The sequence below is a fragment of the Chrysemys picta genome, chromosome 12 (genome assembly GCF_011386835.1).
Source record: "Chrysemys picta bellii isolate R12L10 chromosome 12, ASM1138683v2, whole genome shotgun sequence".
NCBI lineage: Eukaryota > Metazoa > Chordata > Testudines > Emydidae > Chrysemys > Chrysemys picta.
Window position 1 is genome coordinate 32582091 of NC_088802.1, and position 19554 is coordinate 32601644.

The 19554-nt window shown below is 47.2% G+C and overlaps 1 protein-coding gene across 1 annotated transcript in view; it reads left to right on the top strand.

Annotated features, from left to right (window-relative positions):
* Positions 1–19554, top strand: part of DNAH9 (dynein axonemal heavy chain 9) — a 405383-nt gene that overhangs the window by 8699 nt on the left and 377130 nt on the right. The window contains exons 3-6 of the mRNA XM_065563307.1: positions 2221–2379; positions 4358–4488; positions 9463–9674; positions 15126–15359. Of these exons, the coding sequence (XP_065419379.1) occupies positions 2221–2379; positions 4358–4488; positions 9463–9674; positions 15126–15359 (736 nt within the window). The remainder of the gene's footprint in view (positions 1–2220; positions 2380–4357; positions 4489–9462; positions 9675–15125; positions 15360–19554) is intronic.

The window sequence follows — 19554 nt, forward strand, 5'->3', positions numbered from 1 at the left end:
AAGCAGCGGTATGTCCACCCTCGGGCTCCTACGTGGAGGCGTGGTCAGGCGTCTCTGCTGCGCACTGCCCCGTCTGCGGGCGCCTCCCCTACAGCTCCCATTGGCCATGGTTCCTGGCCAATGGGAGCTGGGGGGGCAGCGCTTGGGGCGGGGGCAGTGTGCAGAGTGGAGCCTCCTGGCTGCCCCTTTGTGTAGGAGCCAGAGAGGGGACATGCTGCTGCTTCCGGGAGCTGTGCAGAGCAGCCCGCAACCCTGCTCCCTGGCTGGAGCGGGGCAAGCCCCAGACCCCTCTCCCCAGAGGGAGCTCGAGGGCCCAATTAAAATGGCCTGCGGGCCGTAGTTTGCCCACTCCTGCTCTAGTTCATTTACATGCTTCAATCCTATTGGTTGAAATGCACCAGCAAAAGAAACCTGTGGGTCAGAACTGAGGTGCTCCGACACAATGGGGAGTCATGGGGGTTCAGGGCTGGAATAGTGGGAACTGCTTCAGATCGGAAGCTGTATTGGAGTGAGGCTGGAGCTTTGCACTGTCGCTCCCGCCCCACTAAGCCTGTCTCAGGCAAGATCATTTTACCTTTGTCCAGTCAAAACTTGTAATTTAGCTAGCCAGTGCCCATTTGGTGCCAAAGGTAGAGAGATTCCTTTGCCTGCAGCAGCCAGGGGGAAATGTGAAGGGGAGAGATGACCAAGGCAGGCAGCAGGGTTAGGGGTTAAGGTTTAAGACTAGGGTTTGGGTTTCTTGAGGGAGGGAGTGCTGATTGGGTGAGTTATTTATGATGTCACAGTGATACTGCTCAGGCGCCTCTGAGCCTATGGGCTGCCACGGGAAGTTGCTGATGTGAAACTGCTGAAGCAACAAGGAGAGGAAGAGGAGTGGCTTAGATTAGGTAACATTAAATGTAGGTGAAATGGCTACAGGGTCAGGGGTAGAGACTGTGTCCCTGCCACTCCCCCCACCTGCCAGCTCAGCCGGCAGCAGCAATGGAGTTTGTAACCCTCTAGACTAGAGGAAACAAACCCTGTTCCTCTTTATCATTTTCTTTGCCTCACCATGGTGCTGCTGCCTGTCTTTAGATGATGCATCTCCCTGCCTAGGGGCCTGTTCCCACTCCTGTTGACTTCAGAGGAGCAGGATCAAGCCAAAGATTGTAACTGAGAGGTTCAGTGATTATTATTATTTTTTGTTTTAAATGGAGATATCCTGTCTCCTAGAACTGGAAGGGACCTTGAAAGGTCATCGAGTCTAGCCCCCTGCCTTCACTAGCAGGACCAAGTACTGATTTTGCCCCAGATCCCTAAGTGGCCCCTCAAAGATTGAACTCACAACCCTGGGTTTAGCAGGCCAATGCTCAAACCACTGAGCTATCCCTCCCCCAGCAGTGACAGGCGCTACAGAGAAACCCAGAATAGACAGGCCCTGAGAGAAGCTGATCCCCATAGCTGGCCAAGCAAAGGGAGGCCCAACTCTGCTCTATGGAATTTCTTTGACTGTCTTTCTGTCTGTCTGCCACACAAAAACCTTTGAAGACTGAGCCCATTTGTTGCTGCAGGCATAGGAGCATTGTGACATCCAACAGTTATCAGGAGCTGTGCTCCCCGTTTCCAGCCTTTTGGGCAGCAAGCTGGCACCTCCTCTGCTCCTTCAGCTTAGCAGCCACCTTGCATGGTTTCTCTCCTAGCTGAGTCTAGTAAATCGCTGGAGGCAAGATGGAGCAGGTTGTGCAAAGAGCAGCATTGGGAGAGATGATTCTGCTTGAGGCATAGTCTCCCCAGTGCTCCTCATGGGATGGGGGGCTCCACACCACCCCCTACTGGGGCACTGGCATACATGCCACAATCTTGTCCATGCTGTGCAAGTTCAGATACTAAACACAAGCAAGTCTCGTGCCAAGGACATTCACATGTACCTCAGGGGGTCAGAAAGTAAGATGTTTGGGTGCATTATTGTTTCTGCCTGCCTTCCCTTGAATGATCAGGTACTGGTCACTGCTGGTGGCAGGATGTTGGCTTAGATGATGGTATCCACTATAAAGGCATTTTAGAAACTTTCTCCAGAATGAATTTACTGTACTATTAAAAAAAAGTGTGGGGATTTAAGATACACAGCACCTTGTGAAATAAACATTGGCATCTGGTTATTTTGCACAGCATATCTGATTCCTGCGCATTGTCAAACAAAAACCAAACTTCACAGGGAGACTTTGTATTTACTTTCTGCAGTGTGGAACTGGTGGATAAATCTCTCGTGCACGCCATTGAGTCAACAGTGATAGAGTGGAGCTACCAGATCCAGGGAGCGTTGAAAAGAGAGTCATCAGAGCCACTTCTGCAAGGCAGCAACCCCAATCCAAAGGTGGAGTTAGAATTCTGGAAAAACAGGTGCGTTGCAGGCAGCCTGGCAGTGTATGTTTGTCAGTCAAAGCTCGTGTTACATGGAAGGGAAATGCTGCAAGCAGCCAGCACTACTCAGACAAGATATAAAGACTAAGCAGTTTAAAGTTTATATAAAGACTCAAGATAGAGAAGTTTATTCAAGCTCATAAAATAACCATGAGCTGTGAAATACATTGTAGGTCACTGCTGGTGCAACTGGCAGTATTTCAACTGACCACCAGCGTAGGGGCTCCATACCTAAGGGATCTTTTCTAAAATCCCACTTCCATCACAGCTAAGAACAGGCGACACTGTGACTGGGACCCCAGGGTACAACCTGGAACAATGAGACTGCTCTGCTCCCTTAACTCTCCAGCCTGGGCTGTCTCTCTCAATGCTTTGCTAGTGACAAGCAGCAGGTGCTGTTATCACTCAGCCACCAGCATAGAGACACACCCAGGTAAATTGCATGAGTGCTCTCTAAGCCACTCATGAACTGTAAAGTGGGAGACACCAGCAAATCCCTCAAAGACCTTCTCTTGAACAGTGCAAACGTATTAATTAGTTTGCCACTTCGTCAAAGGATAGTGGACTGTGCACCAGCCTTTATAATCTGAGCAGATTCCCCAAGCACTTTAGATAAACTCACTGGTAAAGATAAACCATTAAAATAGTCTTATTAACTACAGAAAGATAGATTTGAAGTGATTATAAGTGGTAGGCATAAGGTCAGAGTTAGTTACCTAAGAAATAAAAGTAAAATCGCAGTCTAAATCCTAACCTCCATTAGACTAAGCAAGATTTTAATCAAACAGCTTTTCTCACCCCACTAAGTTGCAGGCAGGTTACAGTTCTTAATACACAGCCTAGGACCAATCTCATCAGTTTGAAGTCTTTGTCTTCTCAGCGTTCTTGGTACCTTCAGCGTAGGTGGGGGAGGAGAGAGGTAATTGCATGATGTCACTGTCCCTTATTTTATACTTTCAGTTCATGTCCCAGGAATGATACTGGCCAGGCATGTCCTGGTGGGCCTTGATGAATCACAGAGTTGAACAATCTCCATTGTGCAGTGCTTGTACAACTGTGTCTCACAAAATTATAAATCTCTTGTTTACATTTCCCCGGCTGGTCAATGGCTCACGATGGTCACTTCACGCCCGCCTGGGTGAGGGTCACCTCCTTTGTTGCCACTGGAGAGCTAGCTGTGGGCATCTCCCGGACACACAATGTATTTCAGTAACAACCATATAGCAGAATATCATCATTTCATACACGCTAACAATATACATGTTTTGACAGGACAATGGGTTTCAGCAGATCATGACCTTTCATATGGCACCTTACACGGCACGCTTTGTATGAAATATCACAACCATATACAAATGATGAGTATGGGGGTTACAGGGTGCTACTTTGATGTACAATGCGTCACAGACACCGGTAAGAGCTAATTGAAGCCTCTCACTGGGCTTCTTTCCCTCTCTCCAAGAAACTCAAAGCCAGTTTTTGAAGCCCAAAACATGTTAGATTTTCTGACAAAAAGGAATCCATTTCTCTGCTTGCAGTGAGGGTTAGAGGCCTCAGTAGCAGCGACAGACCCTGACTCAGGAATCAGACTTGCTTCAAGCTGTTTTTATTTACAATAGGCTCCAGTGATTTAACATGCTCAGCCAACTCAGTTAAAAAATGCAGAGCTAATTTCCTATCCTCTAACCCTCCTGTCTGGTACTTCAGGAGGGGCACCTGGCAATTGGACTGCGGGCAGTCATTGACTTTGACCCCTGGACTGGGCTTCCCCTTGGAATAAGGATTAGCCCTCACAGTGCTGAAGCCCATGAGGTCTGAGGAACTCCCATAAGCCAGCAGCCACGCAGGCTAGGTGTGAATTGCTCAACGCAGATGGAGTGGAGATGGACATTTATTTGCCTGGGTTCAGTTGCTGTGATCTCTACCTAGAGCTCTCATCTCTCTTGCTTTGCTGTAGGTACGAGGACCTGGAATGCATTTACAATCAGCTGAAAACTCAGAAGGTGAGGAAAATGGCTGAACTGCTAGACAGAGTGCAGAGCAGCTACTTCCCAGCCTTCAAAGCGATGTTCAGAGATGTCGTAGAAGGTGAGATTTGGGCACCCTCTTTGCCTTAGCTATGCTGATTTCATGGTTGGTCTTTTCCCCATCCCCTGATTTTTATAGCTACAGTCCCAACACGACTGGTCTGCAGTGGCATTGGTCCTTGATGCCCTAGTGAGAGAGGGGTGCGGGGAGGGGATTGTTGGGAAGGGCATCCTGGAGGACGAAGGGGCAGAAGAGTTAGAGGTTTGGGATTGTAGATGACCCTGCAGTTTTGGTACCATCTTGGGACCAGTTTGATTACTGGTCTGTGGATCCAGAAACCTCCCAAAAGTCATGGAGAGGAATTTTGGGATTTGTTCCGCCTTTAATAATAATCTTATATTAATCCAGAGTGCCTCATCCTGATGGATTAATGTCACCTACTACAGTGTGATTGTGGTGGCTGCTTTACAGCAAGCCACAGCCCTTCACAACAGTTTAGGGCAGGAAATGTTGAATACTGTATCCAACTGGAACTACAAGGGGAGTTTTCATTAGACTACTTGTTGCCCAAACTGGAATTTAGTCTGGACACCACCCCAGTCTTGTGAAAATAATCGTTTGCAACTGCTGTGGGCAGAGCACCTTTTGGTCTGAGGATATTAAGGCACTTGATAAAGGTGGGCAGATATCATTCTCCCTGTTTTCCTGAGGAGTCATTGCAGGTGTGGAAAGCTGATGTGACATGCCCAAGGTCACACAGCAGGACAGCAGGTCAATGGCTTGGCTGAGTAGAGAACTCAGATTTTGATTCTGAGTCCTCAGTGCAGACTTTTTGTCAGAGCAATCTCCAGGAAAAGTGCAATGGGTCTGAGTGCAATAAATGGTTGTGTCCTTGGTTTTATGTTTCATCTGAAAAGAGTGTCTTCTAGCATTATGTTGGACTGGATCAGAGGGAACATCCTTAGAAACACTTCATACAGCTCCTGGGATCTCCTTCAAGATCTTCCATCCAGTATTGACCTGCTTAGTTCATAAGATCTGACAAGACCATCGTCCTAATTGGTATCACTTCTAAAGAAGACATAGTGATAAAAGATTAAAGTCTGGGTTAGTGTCCTCTAGGTGATGCAGGGGATTAACGTTCCAGCCTTTCTCCTCCTTATTTTGCCCTCCCAGTGCATTTACAGTGGAACAAGAGGAATTACTCCTTTGGGCAGACAAAGGACCGTTGCCTCCCTATTTAAATCAGAATTATAAGAATGTTGGCACATTTATTCAGAAATGTTGTCATTTTACAGAAAAAAAAGGGAATAGTTTCTAAGAAGTTTTCTACTGTGTGTCTTTGAGAAGCAAAATTACAGCCAAGCAATGCCCAACTCTGCAGAAGTTCAGTCTTCTCAAGTAAGCCATGCCCAGTGGAATTCAGTCCAGCCCAAACAAAATCCTGAAGATTTACTGTAGTTTCCTTCATTATCGGGGAAGGAGGAATCTCTGAGGAGGCCGTGAGGGCTAGCTTGATAAGGGGGATTTAGGCTGAGCGTTACAGCGCTTAAGCCCCGCCCCCTCAAAGGAACTTCAGTGCCTAAGGCTGGGCAGAGATAGGGGCTTCCCTCTGCTTGGGATTCACCGCTATTGAATCTGTTCCTGGAGTTAGGCTGACCTAGCTTAAGCACCTTTCTCAAGAAAAAATGAGGAGGTGTGGTTGGTACCCTCCCACCGTACTCAGTAGTTCAAGAACTCTCTCAGGTTGTGGGATACCTGTTTTCAAATCCTTGCTCTCCAGTAGGGAAATCAGTGCTCAGATTGATCAACTCCCTGCAGAGTAGGGATTTGCACCCAAGTCTCCCACATCCCAGCTGAGTGCCTGAACCTCTGGGATGAGAACTTCTGTTAAAGTTGTGCCACTTTGTACAAACTATTTAAATATTCATTTGGGCCAGAGAGAGAGAGAGAGAGAGAGAACAAGAGATTGACCCAATGCTTAGAACACTCACCTGGGGCATGGGAGTCTCAAGTCCCAGTCCCTGCTTTAATGACTAGTTAAGTATTTTATACAAGATGGAACAGTTCCAACAATGAGAGCATTAGAGAACCATAGGCCAGATTTACACCACAGATCTATATATTGGTATAACTATGTCACTCAGGGGTGTGAAAAATCCACCCCCCAAGCAAAGTAGTTATACCAACCTAACCCCCCCGCCCCGTGCAAACAGTGCTAGGTCACTGGGAGAGCTGCTTTGACATGGCTACCGCCTTTCGGGAGGTGGATTAACTTCCCGTCGGCATAGTAGTGTCTTCACTAAAGCACGGTGGCTGCACGGCTGCAGTGCTGTACATGAAGACAAGCCCATAGAGTGGAATTTGAACCCCATCCTGGGTGAGTGCCCTCACCACGGGGCTGTTGGATAAAAGGGGGCTGGGTGCTCCAGCTGTGCTTTGTGTGGGGCCTGACCTGGTCGATGTGTTTAAAGGCAGCCTCTGAGCACATTGACCAGGTTGGGCCTCATGGGTGAGATAGGTGGGAAGACTGGGGGATTAGGTGGGAGTTCGGCACAGAGATGCTGGGCACTTCCCAGACTGAGGCAGCTATGTACATGCCCAACTGCCAAAATGTAGGTACCTTGGAGACTTTTCCAGTGTAAACATAGGTGCCTAGTAAATTAGGCACCTATGGGGTTAGGTGGCGGCTGAGCAGGATATTGTGAATGTCAGTAGTGCTTAAAGGTTGGACTTTGCCAGCTAAAGAGGCAGTTAGGTACCTAAGTTCCCCCTGTGAATCTGGCCCTGATACACCTCCTGTTTCATGACCAACAGTAACCTATAGCCCAGCAAAAAAAACCTTTTCAACCAAAACAACCAGTATCTTCTGAGAACTTCGGTGTCACTAACCAACCCTATCAACTCACCAAAGCCAAGGCGCTTTTCTCCTCAGCTGCTGCTGCTGCAGAAGGTGGGCTCCCATCTGTAGAGGTTTCTTTTTAAGTTCATAGCAAAATGCAACTCTCCAAAAGAGAAGTCCTGTTCTTTGGAAGCATCTTTAGTGTGGATGAGACAGTGCTACATTCCACTCCACCTCCCACAACAGCCTTCTTCATAAGGACAGAGACTTGCTATTTGCCTTGGATAACTCCCCTGAAGTTGAATAGAGGAGGGATTTTTTTTTTTTTTGCTTTTGAATTCTCTCTTTTCTTTCTAGTCAGTGCCAGTGTTACACTGTCTGGAGCGGCTCACGTCTGTGCGCGCCAGCCTCAGGGCAGACTGTTAAAAAGCAGGGCAGAAACCCCAAACTGGCTGTATGTTCTATAGTTAGATTTCACCAACCCAGTAACCAATGTGAACTTTTAAACCACTGTAACAGCCTTACCATGGAGTCACAGACAGTCCCCTTGAGCTCTCCAGTCTCACTTGCCATCCAGGCAAGCTGGACTATGTGATAGATGGTCACTTTACACCAAAAAAACACAGCAATATTCAGGATACTCCCAGTCCCAAATGACCAGTCACTTAACCCAGGTCAATTGTACTTAAATCTCAAACCAAAGACAATGCCTGTAGCTAATCCTGTAATAAACCAAACATTTATTAACAAAGAAAAGAAATTAGAATTATTTATAGGGTTAAAACAGGAAATGTACACACACAAGTGAGTTATGAGTAGATGCTTCTCTAATAAGCTACTGTGTATGTCGTTTAGGGCTGACCCAGGCCAAGCAGCATGGGGATCTCTTGCTTATGGTTAGGAATCTTTGCCCCTCAGAATCCAGACAGCATAGGGTGACCAGATGTCCCGATTTTATAGGGACAGTCCCGATTTTTGGGTATTTTTCTTATATAGGCTCCTATGACCCTCCACACCCTGTCCCAATTTTTCACATTTGCTGTCTGGTCACCCTAAGACAGCATAGAGAGAGACTCAGTTTTTCCTTGTCAGATATTTTTATCCCCTTCCCCCCAGAATCCATCTGAAGGGATGAGTTCATTTGCAGGGCTCCCCTTCCCAGAGGGAGAGAGGAATGCAGTAAACAAGGTCTCTGTCCTTTGATGCTGCACAATGCCTTATTTGCCTTCAGTGGGCCACCTGGTGTGCAGGACGAGCACTTTACCTTAATTAATGCTGCTTTTCCCATTTGGCGAGTTACACAGTTACCGAGGTTTACAATGCAAACGCTCAATATAACTTCATACCATGGCATACAGATATTATAAGTAGGATTAATACATGCAGCATCCTACAAGCATTCCATCAAGTCTAAACGCTTTCTTATCACACTAATATCTATTTTAACTATATTAACTCACAGGTGAGCCAGCCTGGTTTCTGGCTATGCATTTGTCAGTGTTCAGTGAGCTGGGAGGTCTGCCAGCATCTCTCACTCCTTCATAACGATTCTAACCGTTAATAATGTTAGAGAGACAAGCTGGCTGTTCTAAATTAGTTCTTCAAGTATTACTCTCCTAAACAACTAACACTCTTGTGTCAATTGGCAATCAGGTTTATAGCCCGCAGAACTGTTTTTTGTGGACCCTTCTTTGCTAAGTCTTATTTTGTAAGCAAGTAGTTTTTAAGTGAGGTGAAACTTGGAATACACAAGACAAATCAGACTCCTGAAAGGGGTACGGTAATCTGGAAAGGTTGAGAGCCGCTGCTCTAGACTAACCTAGGTTAGTAACATTCAAAGGCACAACAGTTATGGCTTCCAGGCTTTGGGGTATGTTAGGTGCGTAGCGATCCTAACCAATTCATAAGCAGCTTTTGTGTATTTTACACTGGTAAAACTGATGCAGAAACAGACAGAAGTTGGCTCTATTCAGAGTCCCAAGGAGAAACAGCATGTTGGTTTTTTTTGGTTGTGTTGTTTTCTGTTTCCCTTTGCTGTTCATTTTCCCAAATAAATTGGCTTAATTTATTTTGCAAGCTGAGTTTTTGCCTGTTGGTGTGAAATGACATCAGAGATAATCAGAGCCCTGGCAATAGCTGCATGCTAGGGAGGGACAGACCTCACCTTTCATGTGTGCTGTTTATGTTCACAGCTTTGACTGAGGCCCAGGATATTAACCTGCACCTGACACCTCTCCAGCGCAGCTTGGAGGAGATAGAGAATGTTGAGTTTAATGAGGTGAAGCCATTGATCAGTCCCTTGCTCCACATGGTTTGTTTAATCTGGGCCACATCCAATTACTACAACACGCCTGCACGGATCATAGTGCTGCTTCAGGAAATCTGCAATCTTCTCATCCAACAAGTAGGTGGCCTGGACCCTTTAAACCACTCCCTGAACCCCAGAGCTCAGTTAGAAATTTCTATCTCAAGGCTTCCACAGATGGGGTAGGGGTCAGGGTCAGGATACGCCCCACTTGCAACACTGAACTTGACCCTAGGTATCAGAGCTTTCACATCTTCCACTAGGCTTGTCTGGGATTTCTTTCATGCAGCCACTTGATTCTGCCAGCCATGCAGTGTCTGTGCTGCACATCCATCCATGTTAGACATGAAAGCCATCTCAAACCACTGTGCCCCCCAGTGCCAGAGCTCATGTTTGCTTAGAAGAGTTCAGAGAAATGTCAATCCTGCAGTGCTAATGCTTTGCACCAAAGAGAGCTGCTCAGTCATTTGGCTTTTATCTTGCATCCCATCTGTCCTTCAGCTGTGTTTTTATCCACTTAGACATATGCTCCCTGCACTTCCATGAGCACCCACAATCCCAAGCCTTTTATTAATGAGTGGTGGCACTTCCATAGGATGGTCACCCAGGTCACATGGAAGCCTCTCTTTGGGGTTCCACATGGTCCCAGCTTTGCCAGGAGGCCATGAGCAGGGCTAGTGGGTTTCTACTGGATTCTCAGCCACAGGAAACCACACAATCGCTGCAGATAGTCCCCAATAATGCTTGCCTTTCCCCTCTGTGCCTGCCCCCCAGGGGATTCCAGAGGCAGCAGCAGCTGGGGGAGTTCTGTGAAGATATCCCTTGCCTCCTGTGGATCCCTTCAAGATCTGACGGTTTAAGAGCAGAATCTCCGGCCCCTATGGGGCACAAACTCTCCCATGTGTTCAACAGAGGAATGCTGAGGGAATCTGGGAGTTTCTGATTATGGCATTTGCACACCCCCCAGTTTGTAGAGTCTGCAGGTCAGAGCACAGTGAAGTGCTCAGAGCTCTGCTTGGTGTTGTATAAATAATAATGATCAAGCCCCCAGCAGATTGCAATGAAAAAGCCAGGTGAAAACAAAGCTTATGGCATCACAGAGTTCATTACACGGTTTTGTAAAACAAAATGGTAGCTGGCCCGTTGGCTCTCCACAGGCTTCCTGGACTCTACAGCCTGAGGGGAAGGCTGCTGCTTCTCCAGAGGGGGAAGGACCTCCCCCTCCCCCTTTAGCAGTCAGATGCTAAGTAAGGTTTGCCTTTCCACCCCGTTGTGGAGCCATCAGTCCTGAAACCAAGGCCTGTAACTAGGGCTGATCTGGAGAAAAGAAGGGTGTGCTGTCTACCGGGTGCTAAGATACGGGATATAGACCTGAGGCTGAAAAGGACCTAATGGGAGCGGGAAAGAATCCACTGATTCTTCTTCATGTGGGAACAAATGATACAGCTAGATTCTCGGTGGAACGTATCAAGGGAGACTATGCCAGGCTGGGGAAGACGCTTAAAGAAATCGAGGCTCAGGTGATCTTCAGTGGGATTCTGTCTGTTCCTAGAGAAGGGCAACAAAGGTGTGACAAGATTATGGCGATCAACAGATGGCACAGGCAGTGGTGCTATAAGGAAGGCTTTGGGATGTATGGCCAGTGGGAAGCATTCATGGAGAGAGTACTGTTCTCTCGGGATGGACTTCACCTGAGTAAGGAGGGAAATAGACTTCTAGGATGGAGGCTGGCACAACTGATTAAGAGAGCTTTAAACTAGGAATTTGGGGGAGATGGTTGGGAGATGTCCAGGTAATCTCCACGCCGGAATTTAACATTGAGAAGGAAGAAAACAAAGTAAGAAAGGATACAGCCGTGGGTATGAGAATGGACGTAAGGAGGAAGGGTTATGTAGATATCAGTCTAATAGGTGATACTGGCGGTAGAATGTCTGTGCCTAATCGGGTAAAGAATGTCAGTGAAGCCAAACGGCAAAAATTAAGGTGTTTGTACACTAATGCGAGGAGCCTTGGTAACAAAATGGAGGAACTAGAGCTACTGGTGCAGGAAGTGAAACCAGATATTATAGGGATAACAGAAACATGGTGGAATAGTAGTCATGACTGGAGTACGGGTATTGAAGGCTGTGTGCTGTTTAGGAAAGACAGAAATAAAGCCAAAGGTGGTGGAGTAGCATTGTATATCAATGATGAAGTAGACTGTAAAGAAATAAGAAGTGATGGAATGGATAAGACGGAGTCTGTCTGGGCAAAAATCACACTGGGAAAGAAAGCTACTAGAGCCTCCCCTGAGATACTGCTTGGGGTGTGCTACAGACCGCCGGGATCCGATTTGGATATGGATGGAGACCTCTTTAATCTTTTTAATGAAGTAAACACTAATGGGAATTGTGTGATCACGGGAGACTTTAACTTCCCAGATATAGACTGGAGGTCAAGTGCTAGTAATAATAATAGGGCTCAGTTTTTCCTGGATGAGATAGCTGATGGATTTCTTCACCAAGTAGTTGAAGAACCAACAAGAGGGGATACCATTTTAGATTTGGTTTTGGTGAGTAGTGAGGACCTCATAGAAGAAATGGTTGTAGGGACAAGCTTGGTTCGAGTGATCATGAGCTTATTCAGTTCAAACTAGATGGAAGGATAAACAAAAATAGATCTGGGACTAGGATTTTTTATTTTAAAAGGGCTAACTTTAAAGAATTAAGGAAATTAGTTAGGGAAGTGGATTGGACTGAAGAACTTGTGGATCTAAAGGCGGAGGAGGCCTGGAATTACTTCAAGTCAAAGTTGCAGAAACTATCAGAAGCCTGCATCCCAAGAAAGGGGAAAAAATTCATAGGCAGGAGTTGTAGACCAAGCTGGATGAGCAAGCATCTCAGAGAGGTGATTAAGAAAAAGCAGAAAGTCTACAAGGAGTGGAAGATGGGAGGGATTAGCAAGGAAAGCTACCTTATTGAGGTTAGAAAATGTAGGGATAAAGTGAGAAAGGCCAAAAGCCATGTAGAGTTGGACCTTGCAAAGGGAATTAAAACCAATAGTAAAAGGTTCTATAGCCATATAAATAAGAAGAAAACAAAGAAAGAAGAAGTGGGACCGCTAAACACTGAGGATGGAGTGCAGGTTAAGGATAATCTAGGCATGGCCCAATATCTAAACAAATACTTTGGCTCAGTCTTTAATGAGGCTAATGATGGGCTTAGGGATAATGGTAGGATGACAAATGAGGATATGGAGGTAGATATTACCGCATCCGAGGTAGAAGCCAAACTCGAACAGCTTAATGGGACTAAATCGGGGGGGCCCAGATATTCTTCATCCAAGAATATTAAAGGAACTGGCACATGAAATTGCAAGTCCGTTAGCAAGAATTTTTAACGAATCAGTAAACTCAGGGGTTGTACCGTACGACTGGAGAATTGCTAACATAGTTCCTATTTTTAAGAAAGGGAAAAAAGGTGATCCGAGTAACTGTAGGCCTGTTAGTTTGACATCTGTAGTGTGCAAGGTCTTGGAAAAAATTTTGAAGGAAAAAGTAGTTAAGGACATTGAGGTCAATGGTAATTGGGACAAAATACAACATGGTTTTACAAAAGGTAGATCGTGCCAAACCAATTTGATCTCCTTCTTTGAGAAGGTAACAGATTTTGTAGACAAAGGAAATGCAGTGGATCTAATTTACCTCGATTTCAGTAAGGCATTTGATATGGTTCCACATGGGGAATTATTAGCTAAATTGGAAAAGATGGGGATCAATATGAAAATTGAAAGGTGGATAAGGAACTGGTTAAAGGGGAGACTACAACGGGTCATATTGAAAGGTGAACTGTCAGGCTGGAAGGAGGTTACTAGTGGAGTTCCTCAGGGATCGGTTTTGGGACCAATCTTATTTAATCTTTTTATTACTGACCTTGACACAAAAAGTGGGAATGTGCTAATAAAGTTTGCGGATGACACAAAGCTGGGAGGTATTGCTAATACATAGAAGGACCGGAATATCATACAGGAAGATCTTGATGTCCTTGTAAACTGGAGTAATAGTAATAGGATGAAATTTAATAGTGAAAAGTGCAAGGTCATGCATTTAGGGATTAATTACAAGAATTTTGGTTATAAATTGAGGACACATCAGTTGGAAGTAACAGAGGAGGAGAAGGACCTCGGAGTATTGGTTGATCACAGGATGACTATGAGCAGCCAATGTGATATGGCCGTTAAAAAAGCTAATGCGGTCTTGGGATGCATCAGGCGAGGTATTTCCAGTAGAGATAAGGAAGTGTTAGTACCATTATACAAGGCACTGGTGAGACCTCATCTGGAATACTGTGTGCAGTTCTGGTCTCCCATGTTTAAGAAGGATGAATTCAAACTGGAACAGGTACAGAGAAGGGCTACTAGGATGATCCGAGGAATGGAAAACCTGTCTTATGAAAGGAGACTCAAAGAGCTTGGCTTGTTTAGCCTAACCAAAAGAAGGCTGAGGTGAGATATGATTGCTCTTTATAAAGATATCAGAGGGATAAATATCAGGGAGGGAAAGGAATTATTTAAGTTTAATACCAATGTGGACACAAGAACAAACGGATATAACCTGGACATGAGGAAGTTTAGACTTGAAATTAGACGAAGGTTTCTAACCATCAGAGGAGTGAAGTTCTGGAACAGCCTTCCAAGGGGAGTAGTGGGAGCAAAAGACATATCTGGCTTCAAGACTAAGTTTGATAAGTTTATGGGGGGGATGGTATGATGGGATAGCCTAATTTTGGCAATTAATTGATCTTTGATTATTAGCTGGTAAATATGCCCAATGGTCTGTGATGGGATGTTAGATGGGGTGGGATCTGAGTTACTACAGAGAATTCTTTCCTGGGTACTGGCTGGTGAGTCTTGCCCACATGCTTAGGGTTTAACTGATTGCCATATTTGGGGTCGGGAAGGAATTTTCCTCCAGGGCAGATTGGCAGATGCCCTGGAGGTTTTTCGCCTTCCTCTGCAGCGTGGGGCACGGGTCACTTGCTGGAGGATTCTCTGCACCTTGAGGTCTTTAAACCACGATTTGAGGACTTCAGTAACTCAGGCATAGGTTAGGGGTTTGTTACAGGAGTGGGTGGGTGAGATTCTGTGGCCTGCATTGTGCAGGAGGTCAGACTAGATGATCATAATGGTCCCTTCTGACCTTAAAGTCTATGGGTGAGTCTATGAGAGGCTGGGTGTCAGACCATCACCTAGAAAGGCCTTCTAGCTTTCTCATGCTAGGACTGGGTTCTGGGCTCTGGGAATAGTCCGTGGAGTTGGAGTTCTGGCATCTGTGTTCATGGCAGGCAGGAATTGTGGAAAGGTGTCCCCGGATTTCATCCCCAGATCTTTAGATTTGCTCAGGAAAGCTTTTAAAAAGAGGCATGTCATCTCCCCATCCCCTGAGGCTCCCCCATATAATGATTTTTGAAAAAACATTGTTTGGCTCGAGAAACACATTTAAATGTAGCCAGCCTAAAAACCCAACCGGACCCTTGGGGCAGCAGAACTTCAATTCTGGCTCTGTCACCGTAGGCCTGGAATTACCTGACCCCAGAAGACATTCTGAAGGGGGAAGCAGAAGAAAGTCTGGGCAAAGTGCGGGAGGTGCTCGTCATCCTGAGTTACTTCAAGCAGACGTTTGAGGAGAGGCGGGAAAATCTCCACACCTACTTTAAACCAGGCCAAGCAGTGAAAGAATGGGACTTCCAATCCCTCATGGTGTTTGCACGGCTCGACAGCTTCCTAAGAAGACTTGAGATGGTGGAGGTGAGTATTTGGTCTTGAAATACGGTGAAACCCGAGACAGCACTTTGCAGAGATAAATCCACTTACGACACAAACCCCTTCATAACCTTCATCCACATTGTAGGTAAGGAGCCTTCTCATTTTTCCAGTCAATTTTCTGCTAAGTGCGGCAGGGGCATTGGTTGCACCATATCCTGGCTAAAGAACATGCGGAATACACACCTGGGTCCCTCTCTCTGGTCTGGCATTGGTGTTTTATTGCTCACAAGAGTCACTCCAAAGAAGCAGAGCCCTCTAAAGGAGAATGTGTGGCACTTACTGGGCTTCACGGCACACAGGAGCTAGAAATCCATCAGCACAATCTCAGTCCTGGGGCTATGGCTGCCCCTCAACAGCAGGGCTGCCATCAGTCTGAGTGTTCCCAGGATCGTCCCTTTATTTAAGGTAGCTATCCCAGGAAATCTGTACGGTGCTCAGTACACACTGCCAGCTGGCCAGGACTGTGGGCTTGGGATTGTCCCAGATGTCCTGGTTTTGGTACCTCAAAGGTTGCAACCCAATTCAAGAGCCAAACCCCCTGCTACAGCCCCAGCCCCTTAGCCAACCCCCCAGCTACAGCCCCAGCCCCTTAGCCAAGCCCCCTGCTACAGCCCCAACCCCCCACCCCTTAGCCAAACTGGCTGCTACAGCCCCAGCCAGCTCTCCCCCCTGACCAAGAAACTGCCTGTTCCAGCCCCGCATAGCCCCACATTAACTGTGTATAATCTAAATTTAGTTGAGATGTTTGTCTAAATCCATCCAGTCTGTGGAGGACCCCACAGGCCCTGTGCCCCATGTCCCCACACACTGCTAATCCCCTGCTGGTGTCCTTGGCCTGCGCTTCACAGCATTGAGTCAGAGGGTGCTAGGCAGGAGTAGGTACCCCCTGAAATTCTGCATGGGCTCTGTTGGGGATGGTAGGCAGCCCCCCATCACACTGCTGCTGAGAGAGCCCAGAGCTATGTCCTGCTGCAGCTGCCCAGCAGCGGCCCCTGGAGAGGCTGGAGCTGGGTCTGGGAGCCAGTCAGTTCTTTTCGTCAGCAGCTGAGCAGCTCTTCCAGGCTCCAGCAGCAGCTGCTGCTCTTCCCGTGCTCTTGGCAAGGAGACTGATGGTGTTTACTCCGGTAACCGGACTTTTAGTGTCCAGTCAGCAGTGCTGACCGGACACTGCCAGGTTCCCTTTTCAACTGGATGCCTGGCAACCCTACCAACTGATGATATTGTGGCTCAAGAGCGTCACACATTTTCAAAGTGTGGTAGGGACAAAGGTATGCTAACTGCACATTACAGTGCTTGTTACAAGTCGGGAGAAACAAAATGAGAGGGCCTTCAGGGGAGGGAGATTTCCACCACTGCCATGCACTATCACCTGCCAGCTTCAAACTTGATGATGGGCTCCTGGAACAGTGCATGACGTGTATCTAGGTCTTGACTCTGCCAGGCCTACATTGTATATATTCGTTCTGACTTTACCTGTGTTGTGGTAGTGCCTGGAAGCTGGATCAAGGCCCAGTGTGCTAGGAGCTGAATGCAGATGGCATTCTGTTAAGGATTTGCACTCTTTGACACACATACGTATATTAAGAAACTTTTCACTTCACTTTTAAGGGGACTTCCTGCTTTCATTGCTGCCCTCGCCCGAGGTTAGCAGATGCATAAAATGCAGAGGGCTGGCATTTGCCTCATTTTAGCAAAAGGACAGTTTAAATGAGAACATTTTGTTCTTGCTATCTCTCAGAGGATATACTGCAACGGAATACAAAGCACTATTGATTGCAGCTCACTGCATTTTTTTATGCACCCCATTTAATTAACACAGCGGAAAGCTCCGCAATCACTAATGTCTACATTAAAGCTTTTCAGAATGATGTTTTCCACTAAGTGCTGGTATGCAGTAAACAAAATTACCCTGGCCATTCTAACAAGACAAACATAAATAAAGACGTTAGTAATTACAATTCATAATGAGAACAATAGGAACAATGAAGTAATTATGCAACGTAACTGTGCTAAGGATCTGTTGCACCACTTGCTCATTGCTTAGATGCTAGGAAGGTGGGAGCTAGAAAGAAAACAGATTTTTCAGCTGCGATTTTCATTTTGTGGCTGCAGATAACTTACTTTTTTTTTTTGGTTTAAAGTTGGACAATAGTTACCAAGGTGTGCCTCATAATATATCCTTCAGGGTGCAGTGAAAGTGGCATGGGATCTGTGATCTGGGTGAGCACTCTTCCCAATTATACTTAGCTTTGCATACATTGTGAGGTACTAGGGTTACCATATTTCAGCGAGCAAAAAAGAGGACGGGAGAAGCCCCGCCCTAGCCCCGCCCCTGCCCCTCCCACTTCCCGCCCCCCCCTGACCTCCCAACCCTCCCCCCGTTCCTTGTCCCCTGACTACCCCCTCCTGGGACCCCTGCCCCTAACTGCCCCCCAGGACTATCTAAGCCTCCCTGCCTCTTGTCCCCTGACTGCCCCAACCTTTATCCACACCCCCCACCCCCAGACAGACCCCTGGGACTCCCACGCCCCATCCAACCACTCCCCACCCCCTGACAGCCCCCCCCCAGAACTCCCAACCCATCTAAACCCCTCTGCTCCCTGTCCCGACTGCTCCGATCCCTCTCCCCACTCCTGCCCCCTGACAGCTCCCCCCCAGAACTCCCAACCCATCTAAACCCCTCTGCTCCCTGTCCCCTGACTGCTCCGATCCCTCTCCGCACTCCTGCCCCCTGACAGCCCCCCCCAGAACTCCCAACCCATCTAAACCCCTCTGCTCCCTGTCCCCTGACTGCTCCGATCCCTCTCCCCACTCCTGCCCCCTGACAGCTCCCCCCCAGAACTCCCAGCCCCCTACCCCCCCCGCTCCTTGTCCCCTGACTGCCCCCTCCTGGGACCCCTGCTCCTAACTGCCCTCCAGAACCCCACCCCCTACCTAAGACTCCCTGTTCCTTGTCCCCTAACTGCCCCCCTCCTAAGACCCCCCCCCAACTGCCCACCAGGACCCTACCCCCTACCTGTACCCTGACTGCCCAAAACTTTCTCCACTCCCCCCAAAAAGCCCCCCCCCCGTTTCTTGACTGCCCCCTCCAGAACCTCCCTGCCCCTTCTCCTGCCCCCCTTACCCTGCTGCTCAGAACAGGGTGTTGGGCTCTGTGCGAGCCGGACACGTGGCTAAGCTCCCCAGCACAACAAAACCCGGTCCCTGGCCCTGCACAACAAAACCCGGTCCCTGGCCCGGACCGGGTTGCAGGGGAGAGCTGCCCTTGTATCAGCACAAAGTGCTCTCGCTCCCGTTTTGCTACGCTGCATGGCAGTAACCGCTCCCAGTTGCAAAAGGGGAGGGCTGCACTTTGTGCTGAGACACTTGCTCAGAATGCAGGGCGGATCCGGCTCCTCTCCAGCTGCTCCGGAGTCCAGCCCGGGACTTTCCTGCAGCCCTCCCAGCCGCTCCGGGGGAGGGGGGAAATCCCGGACATTGTGAGTGCTTTACAAATTCCCCCCGGATGCTATTTTTAGCACAAAAAGGAGGACATGTCCGGGTAAATCCGGACGAATGGTAACCCTATGAGGTACAATTAAATTTCCTAAACCTCATCATAATTAAAAACATAATGGTTTCCAGCCTCTTCATGAGGAAATCCACAGGAAACTCCAGCATTTCTTTTTTCTTCCTTCCTTCCATTTTTTTTTCAATTCCAAGCAACCCTACTAGAACAGTGTAAGATAGGACTTTTGTCTGTGTATTATTATTTTTACCTTGAAGATATTTGGCAAAACTAAAATAGATTGCACAACGGCTGTAATAGCTATTAAATGTGGGTTGGCAGATAGATGTACTGGGAGAGATGCCATTTCTTTCCCTTCCCTTCCACTTTGTCTTTGTCCTATTTTAAATTGTACCTATCTAACGAATCTGCTCTCTCACTGAAATAGCACTCCGATAGCATGTATTCTGCAGGCAGTGCAGGAGGGATCTTTGAAAGATCCAGTTTAGTTAAGTCATTGTGGAGAAACTAAATGAATTCTTTGCTTCAGTTTTCTAGGCTGAGGATGTTAGGGAGATTCCCAGACCTGATCCGTCTTTTGTAGGTGACAGATCTGAGGAATTGTTACAGATTGAAGTGTCATTAGAGGAGGTTTTGGAATTAATTGATAAACTTAACAGTAACAAGTTA